The 19,988-nt window shown below is 41.8% G+C and overlaps 1 protein-coding gene across 1 annotated transcript in view; it reads left to right on the plus strand.

Moving 5' to 3' along the window:
• The first annotated feature begins 908 nt into the window (after positions 1–908).
• Positions 909–19,988, plus strand: part of kcnk9 (potassium channel, subfamily K, member 9) — a 53,590-nt gene continuing 34,510 nt past the window's right edge. Inside the window, exon 1 of the mRNA XM_075450109.1 lies at positions 909–2,543. Within this exon, the coding sequence (XP_075306224.1) occupies positions 1,940–2,543 (604 nt within the window). The 5' untranslated portion in view covers positions 909–1,939. The remainder of the gene's footprint in view (positions 2,544–19,988) is intronic.

A 19,988-nucleotide genomic window follows, 5' to 3' on the forward strand; every position in this document is an offset into this window, starting at 1 on the left:
CTAGCTGGTATTTGTTTTTCATTTTCATGGATACAACTAAAGAAGTTAGAACAAATTATGTGTCAACAGGGTGTTAACCACGAAGCTAACGTAAACCTTAAACCTAAAGGTACCATTTAAAATTGGTTTCTTGTTAAGTTTTTCATGAAGATTAAGATCAGATTTTATTGTCATGCATACAGTCATACACAAAAGAAAGAGTGGATCTAGCACATATGAGCTTTATTTATGCAGTATTTATTGATATCAACATGTTGTTGTTTTTTTAATCGTAAAGACATTTTTGTCCTCTGAATAAAACAATTACAAATTTTAAAAGTATTTTCATTATAACTTGTAATATTATTTTAAGAGGTGTTTACTCTGTCCAAACTGGTGCTAATTATTTATACGACTTTGTAATGAATCCCTGATTATTTTTCAATGTGTACAGGTCTAACTCTATTTTATAGCTAAAGCAAAGGGGGGAAAAAGTCAGTGTGTATTCACAGTGAGGAGAAAGCCATCAAAAATAGAGAATCTATTGCTGCTATTATTGTTAAAATTCCAACAATAACGAGAGGTGGTGCAAAGACCCAGTTGCTTCAGACTGCTCATGCATACACTGTTATGAAATCGTTTCTGCAATGACTCAAGTCAAACTCAGTCACCAGAATGTTTGGTGGGATCGAGAAAAATCCTTCTCTGTGGGGCAGTTAGTTTTCAGCACCACGGACAGCGCACTGATGTGGAAACAGGATTTCCCGCCGCTGTTGGAATGTAATTATAATAAACAAAACCCCTCAATGTGTGTGTTATCTGAGTTGAAGTTAAAGCTCTCCGTCCATACGATGAGTAGGTGTGGTCATCGTGGGAGGGGGGTGGGAGGAGAGGCGCTGTCAGTTGTGCTCCCGCGGGGATTCGGGCTTCCAAGTGCGGGCAGAAACTCAGGCAGGAGCCCGAGTGGAGTGAATCGTGACACTTTGGAAAAAGAGAAAAACACAGACAGGAGGAGCGACGCCCACCGATTAGAGTCTGGAGTGTGTGTAGAGAGACATAAAATGTGGTAGCTTCAAAATACGAGCAGTTCGTGACACGCGTGGATAACTAAGAGACACGACGAGGACAAAAACATTTTTCTTTTCTCTCATAAATCAGCTCGGACTGGTGAGCGGGCAGTTCGGAAGGGGAGCTTCGGAGCGCGCCTGGTGGTGCGCAACGGAGCATGAGTGCCACTGCGGGCACTGAGCGCGCACTAATCTGTTTTCTGTTCTGCTTCAGCTCAGCTCTAAAGTACATTTGTCTTCAATCCCAGCTTTGACACACCCAGAAAAGAAAATATCTACAGTTGTGGAAACTTGTTCGCGCCGGACCTGTTGTCCGGCAGCAGATTTGTTCTGTTCTTTAAGTATTTTTCAGGTCCTACAACAAGTGGTGAGTTGCTGGCGGAATAAAGCGGGGGACAAAAAGAAATGAGCGGTGATTTTTTTTTTATCTCTCATGAAGAGCCGCTCATCATGTTGTGAGGAACGTTCCCCGCTCCGTGCTCCCCTGCGTTCTCCTGTGACCCTCCCATCTTCCGGACGACTCAGCACATTTCTGATGAAGATGTTCGCTGTTCGCGAGGAAGATTCGCGGATTGCACGGACACTAAATTGATTGTTTTTTTCACCCCCTCTGCTGTTTTTGGACAATGGCTGCTAAAAATAGCCTGCACGCTGATGAGGCTGCAGTGAACAGGTTGCTGTTCAGCTGAAACTTAAAGGCGAGGAAAGATGCCCAGTTGTTGGACATTTTGATCCACATCAAAAAGTTCGAGTGGAGCATCAAAGAAAGGAAAGCATTTCAATTGAAAAAATATCTCTCAACGTCAATTCATTTAGTTTGAATAGTTTAATCATCTATATAGCTGGTTTGAGGAGAGCAGAGACCAACAGGCAATCTTGGAAGCAGTTTGTTGATGGCACTGCGCACAGGGAGGACTTGGTTTGGGCAGGTCTTGCGCAGGGTCTCTCGGCTGCAGGGCTCCTGGTCCAGGCGATCCAGCAGTCTCTTGTGTCTCTCCTCGAACCAGGAGCAGGATCTGGGGATCTGTCACCGGGACCAGCACAAGGCGGGGGACTTCCACCGGTGCTCCGACTCCGGCGCCCACCGTCCCCAGAGCGCACCGTTCTGCGCCTCCGCCTCCAGGCGCTGTCCGCACGGCTTTCCCCTCGCTTGCTGCGCCTACCCGGGGAATCCGAGGGGAAATGAACCCCTCGGTCGCCGGTTCCTGTTGGCCATGAAGCGGCAAAACGTGCGGACCTTATCCTTGATTATTTGCACGTTTACATACCTGCTCGTAGGGGCCGCCGTCTTTGACGCCCTGGAGTCCGACTTCGAAATGCGCGAAAAGGAGCAGCTGGAAGCCGAGGAGAAGCGTCTCCAGGGGAAATATAACATCAGCGAGGATGATTACCGCAAACTGGAGAGCATCATCATGGAGGCTGAGCCCCACAGAGCCGGAGTGCAGTGGAAATTCGCAGGATCGTTTTACTTTGCCATCACAGTTATAACCACCATAGGTAAGTCTCAGTCTCTTTGATGAATCAGTCTCCAAAATCAGTGTAACCGAGCGGTAATCGACGCAATCTATTATGCAATAAGTACATTTTAAAGGCAGTGAAATGGTTTGTAGGCAGCAATTAGGTTAAGACACGTGTTGATATTGAAAGCAGAGAGGTTCATATTATACAGCAAGTCTGTAGATAAAGTTTGTAAGCAACATGTTGCAGCACTAAGTCTGCAGACTGAGCTCTGAATGAGCATCACCGTGACGGCAAGTAAGAATATCTGGATTTATACTCATACACATCACAAATAGGAATAAAACATTGGCTTCAGACCAATCTCAGAATCGTTTCCTTTGGAGCAGCTTGAGGATTGAACTTTTGACGGGGCGTCACCAGCATGCAGCAGAAAGTCTGCCTGAGGACGGGGCTGATGCAGGAGGAGATGTGGTGGTGCTGAACGGACAGCTCCTGTGAGTTCAGCCTCAGGCGGCCCGACAGTTCAGCAGCCCAAAGCTGACGTCATCTCTGCTCATTCCGCTCCTCGGTTCGAGCTCAGGGAGCATTTGTGTTGTTTCCCTTGTTTCTTCCGTAAGGGATAGATTTTACATCGTGTGTGTGTTGTTCACAGCCTCAAACAATACGGCTCTTTAACTTCTGAATCAAGCTGCCGGTGACTGCAGCTGAAAAACAAAAATAGATTAATTTACGATTCCTCTGAAATGCCAAATACAGTCCACCAGTTTGATGCTTTTCTAAAATGTTTTTTCTCCATAATTTATTACTTCAAATGAGCAAATGATTAGGTACAGTTTTAAGTATAAAACGAAGCTAAATTAAAAAGAAAATAAAAACAATATTAAACTTTTCAATCAGCTACTTGGTCATGTGTCAGGTCACATAGAAACTCTTTGTGTTGTTCAACATTAGGACTTTCAGCCTGTGTGTGTGGGGGGGGGGGGGGGGGGGGGGGGGGGTGTACTTAATGCACCAGGCCTGTCCCCCTGTCCTGTTTGCCAGGCAACACTTAACAGGGATGAGTGCACAGCACAGTGAAGGTGGATCCACTGTTGTTTCCAGGCCCGAAACTCATTGTAATATTCATGTTGTGAGAAGTGGTTAAATTCACTGCAGCAGGCTGCGTCTCCTCTGTAGAAAACCGCTCTCTGCATATTATGATCCTCTTAACAGAACAGCTGAGAGAATATTCCCACTTTTCCACCTGTGATGCATAAAATTGAAAAAAAAATTCCTGGAAAAGTTTAAGTTGTTGAGAACAAAAATGATGCTGTATTTTAGCAAGAACTGCAACTGTTTTGCTGTGAGATGCAGATTTAATTTCCGTGCTTGAGGTTCGACTGTTACTCACTTTACAAACCCTTGTTCGAAGATACTGGTGATACATTAAATCTTTACAACAAAATGTAAACAACATCAATTTAACTTCTTTGGGTCAGGGTTTCTTGAGCCACCCCACATTTCCCAGAAAAACAGGAAACGTGCAGTGACAAATACAGTACTGATGTTAAAAAACAGAGTTTGTACAATTCAAGCTTCAAAGTCAAATCATTGGTATTAGCACCTATATTCTTCAACACAGTCTGAACCCTCTTACACAAGCTTTCTTGTAATTTCTTGAAGTAGTCGGCTGCCTTTTGTTCCGTTCTCTGCCAACATGATCCCACACTGCTTCAGTAAAGTTGAGCTCCGGGCTCTGAGGAGGATTCATCCCTCCATCAGACCTGCTGCCACTGATTTTCAGCCCACTTCTTGTGTCCTTTGGCACAGCTCAGCCTTTTCTCCCTGTTTCCCTTCCTTAAGAACAGCTTCCTGACAGCCACCCTTCCATGGAGCCCATTTCTGATGAGGCTTCAGTGAACAGTAGATGGATGAACTGAAGGCCCAGATGCATCTCTGAGGTCTTTGCTGGATTTTTTTCCTCACATCACTTTCAGATGATGTTCATCTTCTTCAGATAGCTTTTTAGGCCTGTTTAGGCCTCTTCTTCTTTTGTCCTCCACTTGACAAGATTCCTAAAATTCCTAAAAAGGAGTCACTGCACACGATGCTGAGATATGCTTTCAGTTAATAGCTCGGTGGGAAACAAAAACATTCCTCTGGAAATGATTAGATACACGGACTGGACTGGAAATGAGTGAAAAAGCAGCCAGTGTCCAAAGAAAAACTTTGAAAGACATTCAGAAAGTCTGTGGAACTATTGCTCAAGAACACTTTAACAGATTACAACAATATAAATAAATGAGGGGTGGCTCAAAGGTACCCTGAGTTAATAAATCTGAGCAGAATGAAGAAATGTAATTCTGAATGTGTTGTTTTACATAAAAGAATTAAAAGAATACAGTTCATCACGTTAAAAACTGACCTGCAGGTAAAAATTGGAAAACATTTACTGACTAAATAAATACTGACTAATTTTCCCTCAGAGAGGATGAATCAAATCATATTTACTGTTATCTTAAAATATCTCTGGTGATGTCTTTTTTTTGCTGAACCCCATGAAAATCTCAAGACCCCATATAAACCGATCCCATAAATATGTACAAATGTCTTATTTGTATCTAAAGATGTTCCTCCCTCATTTTGAGTCCGTCCCATCATGTGTCTTCATTTGCAGCTGAAAATAGCCCTGCAACATGAGATGATTGTGTCTGCCTATTAGAGCTCAGGCCAGGAAAGAGAGAGAAGCTGAGAATGGACATAATGGACACAATCATTGGATGAAACTGTTCACAGTCATGTGATGATATTTCATTTGGAACAATGTGTTCAGAACTGTCAGTGTGATGTGAGTTTTTGACAGATGGGATATTTAAGAGACTCGCAGGATGGGATCAGCTTGATATCTTTTCGTTATTTTTCCTTTTTATTTGCTGCTCCAGACCTCACGGGGCTGACCTGTTTCACCTGGCACTCCCAAGGAGGTTTCAAGCTAACGGTTCTTTTCAGGTAGTGTTTGATGCAGGCACCCGTGTCTTCAGGGCCGTGGAGCTTTGATTCCTTTTTCTTCTCTTTTTTTAATTAGATCATGGCGTAATTGGGAGGCCCTTCTCGCACATAGCAGCCAGCTGACAGAAAGAGATTTACCACCGTATGCTCTGACCTGTACATGCAACAGGAAGGGAATTTTCCCTCTCAGAAATGGTGAAACCAGATTGGTTCCCCTGCAGCCTGAAATAAAACTCTCGCGCAGAGATAAGGAAACGATCTGGGCTGTGTCAACTCTGAGCCGTTTTTGGAAGTTAATTAAACTCAACGTCATCGTGCGCGTCTGTGGAAGTAAAGAACAAAGATGTGTCTTAAGATGTGTGATTTCACATTCTCACACTGTCTGTCGTGTACATTTACACAAAGTAATCAGAGATGGCTTTGATAATACAGTCTGCCACAGTGGTGCAGGAGCACTGCACGTTTGTCATGTGCACTATAAATCTGAAGGGCTCTTTTCATTAATATCTCAGCATTCTCCATCATTATAATAAAGTGGACACTCAGAGGACAGTTACATAATATACTAATGGCTGACAAATTAAAGGAAACCCCGGAGTAGTTTGATGAATATGAATGAGAGTTCTGCGGAGAGGTTTTTGCAGCAGCGTATGAGTTCCACACACTTGTATAATGCAGCGTGCTGTAGGTTCGCACTTGTTAGCTTTACAGCAACATCCCTCCCTCTTTTCTCTGCTCCCCGTCTGCACTGCCTAATGTATAATACAACATCCAGAACCTCCCCAGGGACATTCTGCACGTATATCCAACCAAGCACAGCAGCAACAGCAGAGGTCACGTGTGAAGCAAATATCTTCGAGGAAGTGAACATAGAAGCGAAAGGAGTTACAGTATTTGTTAACTCTCCTGTTGTCCTGCGGGTCAAAAGTGACCCACTGCCATGTTTAGCTGTAGAAAAAATACCTTAAACTATCTTTTTACAACTTGAAATTTCATGACTTTTCCTAAAGGGACCCCATCATTAGAAAAAGTCAGACTTTATTTTTGTTTATGTTTCCATGTGGGCTGTACACCACTAGGGTACAAAGATTGTCTTATGGGTCATTTTTGACCCGTGAATTATAAAAACATTTAAACACCAGACAAAAGTTCACTGTTTTTTTAACTGTTTTTTTTTTCACTGTCTTTCAATATAATTAATTCAGGAGTAATTACTTCAAATTTATATAATAGCAATAATAAACCTTTATTATGTAAAAGAAAAGTGAGAAAACAAGAAAAATGTTGGTCCAACTGTTGGTTTGTGGTTAAAAAAAAAAAAAAAGTCTTTTTGTATTATGTAGCAAAAAATACATGATAAAAATGTATTGAATTGAGTTGAATAGATAAATAACAGGTGGTTTCATCATAGAAAATAGATTTTGGATTTAAAATTCAATTAAGTTGCTTTATTTTGGGGCTTTGGTTGGGCGGGTCATTTTTGAACCTAGGACAAGGAGAGTAAACACAATGTTAAGACCGCACAAGGGGTAACAATAATAAAAGTAAAGAAGTAATAGTAATAGCAGAAGCAGCAGATATGGCTGCAGCACAGAGATGTTCTAAAAAAGCGTTTTTTGGAATTTTAGTAGCATTACTAAAACTATAGTTTAGTTGTCTCAATAAAGGTCTCAATGACAATAACTAAATATCTATACATCTGTGTTTGCAATAACTCCTGCTGTAATAATACAACCCCGATTAAAAAAAAATGTTCAGTAAAATGTAATTAAAAAAAAACATTTTTTCCACATCAGAATTTGGAAAACATTAAATGTTGAGAGTGAGACAAGTTGTGACAGGGTCCACAAAGGCTGGAAAAGTAGGTGTAAAAAAGGTAGTGAAGAAAAAGAGAAAACGAGCTGCGTTTAATTAGGTTAATTGGCAACAGGTCAGTAACATGACTCGATATAAGAAGAGCACCTGAGAGACGCAGAGTGTCTCAGAAGTAAAGATGGGCAGCGGCTCTCCGATTTGCAAATAACGGGGGCAATGAAAGGTTGGAAAAGAAGTGGTGCTAAATATAAGCAGCTGGATGAACATGTTGCAGCTTATTAGATTAATTGGCAAAAGGTCAGTAACATGACTCGGTATAAAAAAGAGCACCTTAGAGGCAGAGTGTCTCGGAAGTAAAGATAGGCAGCGGTTCAATAAACTGAAAAAAATAATTCTACAAAATTGTGGAGCAATATCAGATTGGGATATTGTGAAGACCGAATATTTGATCATCTACGGTACATAAATCAAAATATCAAAAATAATTTCTGTTTGCAAGGGACACAGCAGGAAATCGATATTGGATGCCTGTGATCTTCAGGTCCTTAGGCAGCACTGCTTCAAAAACAGGCTTATGTCAAGGAAATCACTGCATGGGCTCAGGAACGCTTCCCAAAGTCATTGCCCCTTGAACACATTTTGCTTCTGGAGCCATCCACAAATGCAGGTTAGAGCTCTATCATGTGAAGAAGAAGCAACATGTGAACATGATACAGAAACACCACCAGGGCCAGAGCTCATTTAAAAAGCCTCACTTGAAAAAGTATTCCATTCCTCTAAATCCTTTATTGAAGGCTATCAAATGAAACCACTTCAAGAATATCATAAAAAGAAAAATCTCACTTCCAATCATTGATGCAACTGATCTGTTTCCCAGGCTTTTTTTTCTTCATTTTTTTTTCATTTTATCATTTTAATCACTGAGTAAATTGAAGAGTGCCAACACTGTGCTTGAAAAAAGCCCTGCTTCTATTTACCAAAACAATACCTTAATACCGTGCAGTCCCAACATAAAAGGTAGTAGTATTGTACATTAATAGTAGCTGTAATATTAGCAGGTGCAGAAGTTGTTATGTGATGAGAAAGGCTGCTTCTCAGGCCTGAAAAGCCATTGCGCCCACAGAGGATTCAAACGTCTGTCAGCTACAGATGGAGGATGCACCTGACTGTTATCTCACTGTTGACAAGCAAAACAACGGAACATCTGTAGCACGTCCTGGTGGGTACAGTGCTCAGGAGGTCATCCGGCCTACGTAGACTTCATGACCACTATAAAACCCAGCCAAAGGTCTGACAGTGGTGCCCAGCTGTGATGATGTAAGCACATGCCAGACCAGCGGCCTTGTGGGGCCGATGCGGGCTGCTGTTGCCCATCTGTCGGCACCTGCGTCCTCTCCACCCAGACTGACCTACCAGTTGACGCTATTTATTCCTTGTGATTAATTGCACCGAATGTGACAATTAGTGAATAAAGCGTGTGGTGAGTGCAAGGTGTTGTCACTGAAACTCAGCTCAGTGGGAGAAAAGCAACCATGGCGTGCTATAGAGCATATATATACCCCTGCCTTTGTCACCATGCTGGGCCGTGTTGCCGGGAGACTAAAGACAGCTTAAAAGGTGAAAGCCATCCCTGCTAAATGTCTGGAAATATCAACATGTTTATATACTGTAGATATGTAGAGCTCGGGACACGACAGAAGACTGACACATGGGATTTTTTTGAAGGGTAACTTTAAACTGTATCAAAGTTGTTTTCAATAAGATTGCAGCAGAAACACGAAGTAAGAACTCTCCTTTTGTTTTTTGATGCACCAACATCAAAAGTCTCACTGAAGCCCAGTTAAATAAACTTTAATCAGGTTAAGCAGCATGTTAAGATTGGATCAAATGCTAATACTTCATGAATGATAAAGTATTTGAGTCAAATGTATGGGAAAATGATGATGTCGTCAGACAACATTTTAGATTAAAAGTGTTTGGTTCACTTCAGGTGCCAGTCAAGCTTTGGGAAAAGCGAAGCGAAGATCAAATCCATATCAAAGATGTCTGTATGATGGCAATAATCTCTGAACAATGTGAAACTGAAGTACTCAAAGTAATTTGGTTTCTAAGTTTGCCAACGTCTAAAAATATGAAATATAGAAATAGAAATACGACCTAGATACAAAAAGTCTACAGATGCAAGCATCACAAAAAGACATTTAAATGAGTGTTTCTGCCAATATTCACTCTCAGTTTTGCCCTGTTTTGGACTTGCCTGGGGGTGTAAATACATGTTGGGGGTGGGATGATATTGTGCTCCTTCACTTCCTATGGTCCATAACCTGCCTTTATTTTATTCTTTGAAAAAAAACAGTAGAAGCAGCATTCTAGCCCTGGAAGGAGTACCTGAAAGCTTTCAACCTTTCTCATCTCTACCAACACCTCGGTGCCACAAGCTGCACGTCGATCACTGGAACCTTTGCTTTCCAATTTCCAATGCAAATTCCGAGGTCTAAACATATCAGTCATAGCTTATAAAGTTTATTGTCTTCAATTTGTAGTGCAGGAATCATTGTTAATATTTGTAAACACAATATTCCAGCTCAGTGGTTGATGCCCACTTCATACATCTGAGAGAAGCTGAGGCTCCCCTCAGAGCCAGTGAGAGACACTCTGACTGTAAACAAGGAGAAAACAAGGAATCTAAACAATAAGACCTTAATCTCTGATTGTCTCACAGCGGTTATAACGTTTTAAGGCACTCGCACACACAAACCTTGTCTGTCTTTCGACATGTGAAACATTACCAGATTATTAGTGCAAGCAGCTGAAACACACTTTCTCGTGTTTCTACAGCTAAGGCCAGTAAGCTCTCAGTTAGACAAGCATGGACTGAATCTGCACAACAAAACTGTATCCGTTTCACAGCAGTTTCTAAGTGGTTCCAGGGCACAAAAAATAAAACAACACCAACTCATAGAAATGCATAGCATTAACAGATTTTGTGTTAATACAAACTGCTGTCTGTTTCCCAATTCCCCCACAATGCTATTCCTGAGTATAAAGGTAAAAGATCGACAATCTTTTAGCTCCTTGATAGAAGCCCTGAGAAGTTCAGGTGCTTTTGGTTGAAATGTGCCCTTAGTTGTCAATATATTGTGTTTATAGCTTCATGACTTGTCTTTCTACAGATCGGTGCTGGTGAGGTTGTGAACACTGTTTCCCAGCAGATCGTCTGGGATAAAAACAGCGCTTGTGGGCTATGAAACCAAATCAGTTTTGCACTTCATAGAGCAAAGACGTGCTGCAGCAGTTCAGTCACATGACACATGTGAAATATCTACTTTGGTCCACAGCGCTAAATGTAGGAATTTCCCATGAAATTTACATTTGTACTGCTACTATGTTTTTCTTTGTACGTTCTCCACACAGGGGAAATTGAAAGAGATATTTTGGATTTTTTTTTTTAAGAAGGGTTATGTAAAGAACTCGTGGGCAGTCAATGCCTTAGTTCCCACAGACACCAGACACTCTCAGTTTGGAGAATCAAAGATTAATTCTGGCAGATTAGGTAAAGCTAACAGTTAGACTGGCTTTTCACCAGGAGCGTGGTGTGTTGGTGTCACCTACAGAACGTGAGGATTTCATTTAAACTCTTTGTTAACAGAATAAAGCATCAATGCTGGCTGTGTGAGACATGCGTGTTACCTGCAGCTCGGAGAAGTTTTGACATTGTGCCTATTTCAAACAGTCTTGAACAGTAGATAGACAGTAGAAACATTTGTTGGTCACCATATCTACCTCATATCAGCAACAATACACCTTTCAAAGTAGTTTCAGTGTGCAGGCAACAAGTCACAGACTTGTAAGATCAGTTTTGGGAGTAACGGCGTTTAAGTATAACGGCGTTACTAACGGCGTTATTTTTCCAGTAACGGAGTAATCTAATTAATTACTTTCCCCATCATTACAACGCCGTTATCGTTACTGAGAATATAAAGTGGCGCGTTACTAAAATTTAGTTGTAGGCTTTAGGCCACACATCAGCTGCCTGGAGAGAGCAGGGGTGGGGATGATGACACCGTTGCAAATGTGATGATGATTGGCTGTGTGGGCGGATGACCTGCTCACGCTGTCTCACTGCACGCGCTGACGACTACGACTAAACACACACGAGACAGCAACAATGGCGACGAGCCAGGGAAGTTCAAAGGTAGCGTTCTCTAACTGGAAGTACCGGCGCTACTTCTCACTCGTGGAGATAAAAGGCAAGAATGTGTATGTAACGTGCACGCTATGCCCAGGGAAAAAAACTTTATCCACGTCTGCCTCAAGTAACTCAAATCTAATGAAGCACCTCACATCAACCCATGCGAAAATGAAGCACTTGTTGCTTCTGCAGCTGCTAACCCAACCCCAAGCCCAAATGCAGCTAGCTAACCCAACCCCAAGCCCAAGCCCAAATGCAGCTAGCTAACCCAACCCCAAGCCCAAGCCCAAAGGCAGCTAGCTAACCCAAGCCCAAGCCCAAGCCCAAATGCAGCTAGCTAACCCAAGCCCAAGCCCAAGCCCAAATGCAGCTAGCTAACCCAACCCCAAGCCCAAAGGCAGCTAGCTAACCCAACCCCAAGCCCAAATGCAGCTAGCTAACCCAACCCCAAGCCCAAATGCAGCTAGCTAACCCAACCCCAAGCCCAAATGCAGCTAGCTAACCCAACCCCAAGCCCAAATGCAGCTAGCTAACCCAACCCCAAGCCCAAATGCAGCTAGCTAACCCAACCCCAAGCCCAAATGCAGCTAGCTAACCCAACCCCAAGCCCAAATGCAGCTAGCGTGAGCCCCAGGGAAGGAGACGGAGCCACTCGAAAACAAACAACACTCCATTTTTCGGGTCAGAATTTATTTATTTATTTCTTTCTTTGCATCATATGGCAGGCTGCAATCTATTGAGTTCAAATAAATACCGAATGTTCTGAATTACTGTATGTAGAGTTTTTATTCTTCAATCAGTTAATCTAAACATATTTGATGTTAAAGATGTTATAGAACGTAAAAAATAATGACACAGTTACTTTGCTGAGTAAATAATTACTTTTACAATGTGGTAACTGAGTTACTAACTCAATTACTTTTTGGGAGCAGTAACTAGTAACTGTAGCCTAACTAATTACTTTTTAAAAGTAACTTGACCAACACTGTTTAAGATACATCTTCGCTGTTACAATAATCCTTGATAATGCTTGAGTTTGCTTTTAGCTTTAGCTCGCCTGTCAGGAAACCCATAGACCTTTGTGGATTATTGCTAAAGACTCATCCTGCTCAATGTTTCCGATATTGTACAATTCTATTTCCTTCCTACCCGTGCACCTTTCATATCAACTGCACATAAGGTTCACGGTTAGCATTGAAATGAATCTCCATGGTAACATTCATGGCAAGGCCTTGCACATTTTACTCCATATACCAAGCACTTTCCATCATGTTACATGAGCGCTGCCCCACAGAATACAACAACCTATGGATAAGTTTGTATTCCGTTACTTTTGTTTCCTACAGGGTGACAACCCATCTGAGATCCACACTGTAAATGTCCACCAAACTCTAATTTCATTGGAGCCAAACAGATTGAAACGAGTATTTGCTTATTCCCCTAAAAGTAATGTTAATTGGTTTTATTTTTGCAGTGCTCCAGGAGTGAGCAGTGTTCTCGCAGTTGAATTCATCACCCGTTCCCTATAATGAAAGCGCTTTGTGAAGATGAGTCAGATGTCGAGTCTTTGTTGCAGCTTTTCCATTACGCTGCACAGCGACCGTCGCCTCCGGCACAGGTCCTCCTGCAGGTGCGCATTCATAAACTGAATCCAGTTTGCGCAGCAGTAAGATGAGTCCGCTCAGAAAGAGTGCTTTATAAAGTCTTATCATTCATTTACATATAAGTGATATATAGGTAGACAAACAGGTGGGTAAAGAAGAACTTCCAGTTAGTTATTATTATTGATCCTATCACAAACTATAACATCAGGCCAACACTCAGTGCCACAGAGATAAATATTCCAGGTGTGATTTTAACACAGTGCCCATCAGCTGTATATGCTGTCTGTCTGTTTTTAAATCTTTTCCAGGGTCTGAGGTTTTTGCACACAGTAGTTTTTGCCACTCCTCGCAGGCCAAAGGCTGTGAAAAAGCTTCACTTTGTCTCCACTAAGCTGTCATTCTCTGGTTGGATCATAAACACTGTGCTCTTGACAGGGATCCTCAGGTGGAGTCCTGAAAATCTGAAGGATGAGGACAGCGACTGTCGCGTGCTTGTATGTTTGAACAGAAGTGCGGTGGGCTGGAGTCCGGCTCCAGTTGGAGGCACACATAGACGCTGCATGTTGACAGTGATTGATTGGAGAGCCGGACGTGCACTAGCACCGCTGCTACAGGCAATTTTCCCCTTTTGCTTTTCCTGGAGGGCAGCAGTGCTCCTTCATTCCCTCCAGCTGTGCTGGTTTTGATTTGCTCATGCTCCCCACTGAGCATCAGAAATCACAGCCACGAGAGGGGTCAATAAGCCTGCTCACTCAATGCCACCCAGCGTGTCCCATTATTTAGCATGGATTACTCAAATCTCCAACAGTCGAAGACGCAGGATTTCATGACCTCTTTTCACAGCCGTCAGTGAAGTTATTGAGCCTGTTTTTAAATCCCGGTGATTTTCTCATAACACATGGCATTAAGTTGTATAACAGGTGTTTCTATGATGACTAATGGCTTATGTCATGATTTCGATGTTCCAATTAAAGCTTCTCTCACTGAACAAACAATCTTTTAAATCTGTAAATGGGGTTTTCACTGATTAGGCAGCATGAACATCTTGAAAAAATGCCTTCAGCCCCACCCCAGAAAAAAAAAAGGTTACTGCATAAATTTCACTGCATTGCACAGCCAGAACAACACAAGAGACAAGTTATAGCGTAAAGGCCTTCTGCACACAGGTTACAAGTGGTACATACTCAGTGAACTGCTTTCCAGAGTGCTAGTGCTGACAGTCCAAAGGTGTTCGCTGTCATACGTGATCTCCACTCATCTGCTAAATAGTTTATTGTGGAAACAACTTCTCAGACGGCTAATTTCATTCAATTCTCCCAATGTGTGGGTGAAGCAGCTCATTCTTAGACAACTTAGAAAAGTCTGTCATTATTCTGCAGCTACAACCATTTCATTTGAAAAGTTCTTCCACAACTAGAGGTCCGATCGGGTCTCATCTATAGCCAACGATGGTGGTTGCTGGTTCTGTGCTGGATTATGTAGCAGTGACCTTTGAAGCACATTCTGACACCTCTGTTCTTCAATATAGTTGGCGAGTTGTACATCCCATCACCCATTGCCATGTAAACAAAGGGGAGATAGACCCATATTCTAACTTAACCAGAGTAACCAGAGTTTTATATATCTTTATCCTGGTCGGCTTCAAGCTTCTTTAGGGAGATTTATGAGATTAATTTTTGGTCTGAAAGTGTATGCCAAACCAAATGCCTGACAGACATAACTCAAAATGATTTCCTCTTTAAAAGGAGAAATCTGACCGAAATACCACAGCAGTATGAAGACGGAGAGGCAAAATTAAATGACTTACATGAAGTTTTAAGTCATCTAAAATAAAATCTAAGACCTAACATTTCCCTCAGCACCACCAGATTGATATTCATGGTTCTTGGTAAAACCATGCATCTAATGGACGGACATGGAATTCATTTAGGAAACTACGTCACTGTAATGCCAGTTTTTGTTTCCTGATTTTTCACCCAGTGTCCTCATCAAGTTCACACCAAATGAAACATTACACTGTATATTTTGTATGAATACTAAATTTCCATTCATGTATATAATTTGAATCTTTTAAATGTTTACATATTGCAAGACATTTAAGACATTTCATGCAGTCCCTGTGTGTATCATCAGAGTGGGTAGGCTTGCATGTGTATTGTCCGTTTTACACATTTTTGTCATGATTTTTGGTTTCTGTTCGTCACTTCTTGTTTTAGCTAGTCTATCTTTGTGTACCTCTTACAATATTGTGTCCTTTTTAGCCACTTTTAGCCCTTTTTAGTCCTTTAGTGTGTTCTGTTTGTTCCTTGCTTCCTATCTGTGTACCTTTGTTGATTACTTCTTGGTCAACACACTAAAACTACTAAAGGGGCAGATGCTCAAGACCTGACTGATGGACAACTGCTGTGTTGTTATAAAAGGCCCCTTAATAGGGATATTTCGTAAGAAATATCTGAATTAGACATTAATCCTGAGAGGTGAGCGTAGCTAAAAGCTACTCAGAAAGGGGCCACGAGAAGAGCACATTTTTCCACCCTCTAAAATGACTCAAACCTCAATCATTTCATTGTGGTTTGAGCAAGAGATAGATGGTGGATTTTTACTCTCACTTGTCTCTTAACTGCATGAAGTCCATGCTGCAACATGTTCCCTGATCCAACTCTACCTGATGCAGAAGGGACACGTTGTAATGTAGCTCTGTGAAGCAGTTGAGGTTTTTAGACGTTGCAGAAGGTAAATTATGTGCTCTGCTGATGGCTCCATTCGGAGAAGCTTTTAGCTTCAGTTTACCCGTCGGGAAACTGGACATTTGACTGGATGTGCCTCCCAGTTTGTGAGACAATTGGCTCATTGAGGGGAGGGACTGAGCACACATCACAGGATTCTGTCATTCTTGCTTTGAATGACAGAATCCTGTGTTAGATTCTTGTCTAACACAGGAAGTGTCAGGTCACTTCCTTGTAATGTGTCTGATTCTACTCTTTCCATTCAAATAGTTGCTAATGTTTGGGATTTATGACTAAATACCTGAAAAAATAATGACCCATCGCCACCTAAGGATATTAACTACGTGCGAATTCAAACCCAAAGACCTGAACATCTTTGAGGTTGAAGCTATAAACATGCGTACAGTTTAAAACCCACACGATCTGTCTGCAGTGCCTGAACACTTTATGTTCAAATTCAGATGCTCGGACATGTTCTTGTTCCCTTTTTTGCTGAGAGTTTGACAATCTCCACCATTCTCATACTTTGCGTTTGCTTCCATAGTTTTTCACAACAGTGTTTAGATTTTTCTTCTGTTTGACTGAGTGTTCCAACCGATCAAAACAAGAAAAACGATTTGCTAAATAAGTGAAGATTCCTCTGTTTCCTTCCTTTCAGCACCAGAGTTACATTACCTGGATGCATGCAGCAGGCTCTGTCATTGATAAATGGAGTGCTTTGCGGTTTAGCTCACTTGAGATCTTATTTCCATGTCCCCACTTTGTGAGATCAAATCCGTGCTGTAAATTAACACCTTGTGGTTAGGCGGCTGTAAAGCTGTAATTCCTCATGTAGTTGTCTGAATTTGTACTCGTCTTTCCTCTGAGAACGAGGAAGTTGCTAATGCACTGTCTGACTCCTTATTGAAAAATGATTAGAGACGTTCACCCCAGCTGCACTTTGTAGCGAGTAGATTATGTTCACTTTACCTGAGAGTCCAACCGGGAGTTTGATGGAGCTCTCCACACAGATCGATGACAATGTGCTCCTGTGGTGCTGAGGCTCTCCATGGTGGTCGCTGGCTCTGGAGCCGGCTGGTCTGTTTTCACCGCTCAGAGGGTAAACTGTGCACACAAGGTCCCTCTGAGCTGCACAGCTGGCCCGTGGCTTCATCCTGAAAAAAAAAGGGATAAATAAATTCATGAGATATTACAAGCCCAAAAGACAGATATAAAGGACATCAGTGCATGAGACTGTCTTCAACTTAGAGGTACCTTCTTCCTATTTTACATTCAAATCTAGCTTATTCATCACTATTAGCTGTACACTAAAAAAATAAAAATAAAACATTTGTACGTGGCAGGATTTTTCGTTGTGTGAGTAAAATAACACAGGTGACGTCATGAGGACCTTTTTTATTTCTTTAATTTTTTTTTACTTGGGCTCAGAGGCAGAAAATTTACAGCAGGAAGCTCTCAATACTAATAACGCTGCAATTCCACAGCAGCTTCAGCCAAGTCTCACCAATGTTTGTCCTCACATCCAACATGTTGTAGCTCCACAATCCAGAATTAAAAACTGTGAAATGACAATGTTTTGGCAGGATATTGTTCTGAATTGGGTTGCACCACGTCATGTGAGGGATGCCACGTCACTAACCATAACAGTGTATTTTATAACTTCTAAACTTTGAAATCCTATTTGGAAACATTTGTGGGTGGGAATGAAGTAGACAAGTAGGTAATTGTGGAAGTACAGCAGCAGTAGAAAAGTTAAAGGAATGCTGAAAAGATTGTGCAGAACAGAATTTGACTCAGCAGTTGCCAAGCCAAGTGGTTTCATCTCATCTCAGCAACAACCGGTTGGATTGTCTTGATGGTGACAAATGACGGACCTGACAGAACATCGCTGATAGCCTGACCATCTGTCACCACCATCACCAAGTTTTCAAATATGTCAACATCAATAAAACAGCCAAGAAAAGCCACACATCTTATCTGGAGACAGTCCAATTAAATCAGCAGCATATACAAAGCACTGAGCAAAAGTCTTTCTTGTAAACTTTTCAAATGGTCTTGAGCAATAGTTCACTAGGCTTTCTAAAGGTCTGTCAAAGTTATTCTTTGGGTACTGGCAGATTTAAAAAAAAATGTGTATTAAGCCACTTAACGGTGACCTGTGAATCATTCAGTCATTAAAAAAGGAAGCCTAACTCAAGGAATCAACCAGTGTTGTGTTTACACATGAACAACAACCAAATTTAAATGGTATCTTTAGGCACTTTGGCACAAGCCGCCTGTCACAGAGAGACATCTAGTCTTTTTTTAGTTGCCTCTCTGAAAAATGCCAAAGATAACACAGTTTGGCAGGCATAGAGTAATATTAAGAAAGTGATTCCAAAATAGTTATTCGCTGAAAACGTGGCATTTCTCAGCATGACGTGCAGAGAGTCCTTAAAGAATTTGAGGACGCTGAACAAATGGAGGACAAAAGAAGGAGTGTCAGGCCTACAAAACTCAGAGTAAAGCGGATGTGAGTGGAAACGTGTTATATGTGTTAGACGACAGATACTTTGTAAAAAAGCTAAGACCTTTGTTTTACAAACTTGTGTACTGTGAACAAGGTTTTTCATAGATTTTCTGTTCAGGATCTTTTCAGACGGTGTCATTCCTGGTTAATTGCTTGTCAGTTGTCTCAAAGAGCTGAGAGCAGCAGCTAGCCTGTAGTCGAGATAAGCAGCTTTCATGTGGCTTTAGTAACACATGAAGAAATAGCTTGCAAATAAAAGGCAGAACAAACTCAATTTGCAGCATATTCAGCTAGATGGTGGATTACTGGACTACACAGCTTTTATTTGCCCCCCTTCAGAGTGGGAGGTACACCTACTCTGTACTATGCCACTGATTTAGTCCATCTCAACAATATTAGTGGCACTTGACCAGCAATTCATACCTGTATTCCCATTGGTGGGAATAGAAAAACCTCTGCCATGGAGATGAAAGTGTTCAAATACCCGCAGGCCTGCAGGGTAGGAGGCTACCTCTCACCCTCAGAGTTTCTTCCAAGATTCAAGTGGTGGTGACTGGCAGCTCCACTCCAGCACAGAGAAAACAAAGGACAGCCACAAACACAGCGGGGTCATCTGGGCACATGTGGGCCAGGGTGAGATGGGCTGCTGAGCTAGCGCTAGACAAGCCATACTGCAGTGTCACTTTGTACTCAGGGAGCCTGAGTGCCACACTGCAGAGAGGAGCCATGTTGGCTGCACTCAGGAAGAAAAGGAGAGACTGTGCCAGGAAAGAAAAAGCTAGATGTAGAAATCTTTAAGCTTAAATGTTGAACATTTTTACTGTTTACAAAAAATGTCCAAATACAAGAAATCCCATTTAACCGTCTAATGTAATTGCTCCAACAGCTCCCCACAATGAACCAATTTAACTCCTGAACATCACAGTTAATAAAGCAAGAACAGCCTTTGGCCCTACATGCATAAAATACTTTACTTCCAACTTCAGTTGGCCAGTTTCACAACATGCCTTCATTTTTCATGTAATGGGGGTGTGTTATACAAATATAAAATATACAGAAATACAAATGCAATTATCCATTCATCCATCTATTTTTTATACCCCCTTAATGTAACTCAGGGTCGTGGGGGGGCTGGAGCCTATCCCGACTGTCATTGGGCGAGAAGCAGGGTGCACCCTGGACAGGTCGGCAGTCCATCACAGGGGCCACACAGACACAAACGAGACAAACAACCACACACAATCACACTCACTCCTAGGGTCCATTTAGAACAGGGATGGGCAACTTCCATGATAAAGAGGGCCAACATTTTTTCAGCACTATCATTGGAGGGCCATGACCACGCACTTGGAATAATTGGATATGAAAGACGTTACAAATGATTCTCAATAAGAACACATTTTATATGAATTTATATCTGTATGTTTATTGCACCAACATACAACTATTTTCTGCATATAAATGCATTTTAACACGTCCTTAATAAGCAACAAAGACAAAACATTTGCTTTAAAAAAAGTGCAAAAAGGAATTTGAACTCCTTCATAACAAAGAACAAAACTGAAGAGGTACTCTTCTTCCCATTTTGGCTGAAAAATGCGATTTTCTCAGTCAAGTTTTCTCTTTTTGCCACTGCTAGCGGCCATG

This window comes from Odontesthes bonariensis, chromosome 18 (genome assembly GCF_027942865.1).
Source record: "Odontesthes bonariensis isolate fOdoBon6 chromosome 18, fOdoBon6.hap1, whole genome shotgun sequence".
Classification (NCBI taxonomy): domain Eukaryota; kingdom Metazoa; phylum Chordata; class Actinopteri; order Atheriniformes; family Atherinopsidae; genus Odontesthes; species Odontesthes bonariensis.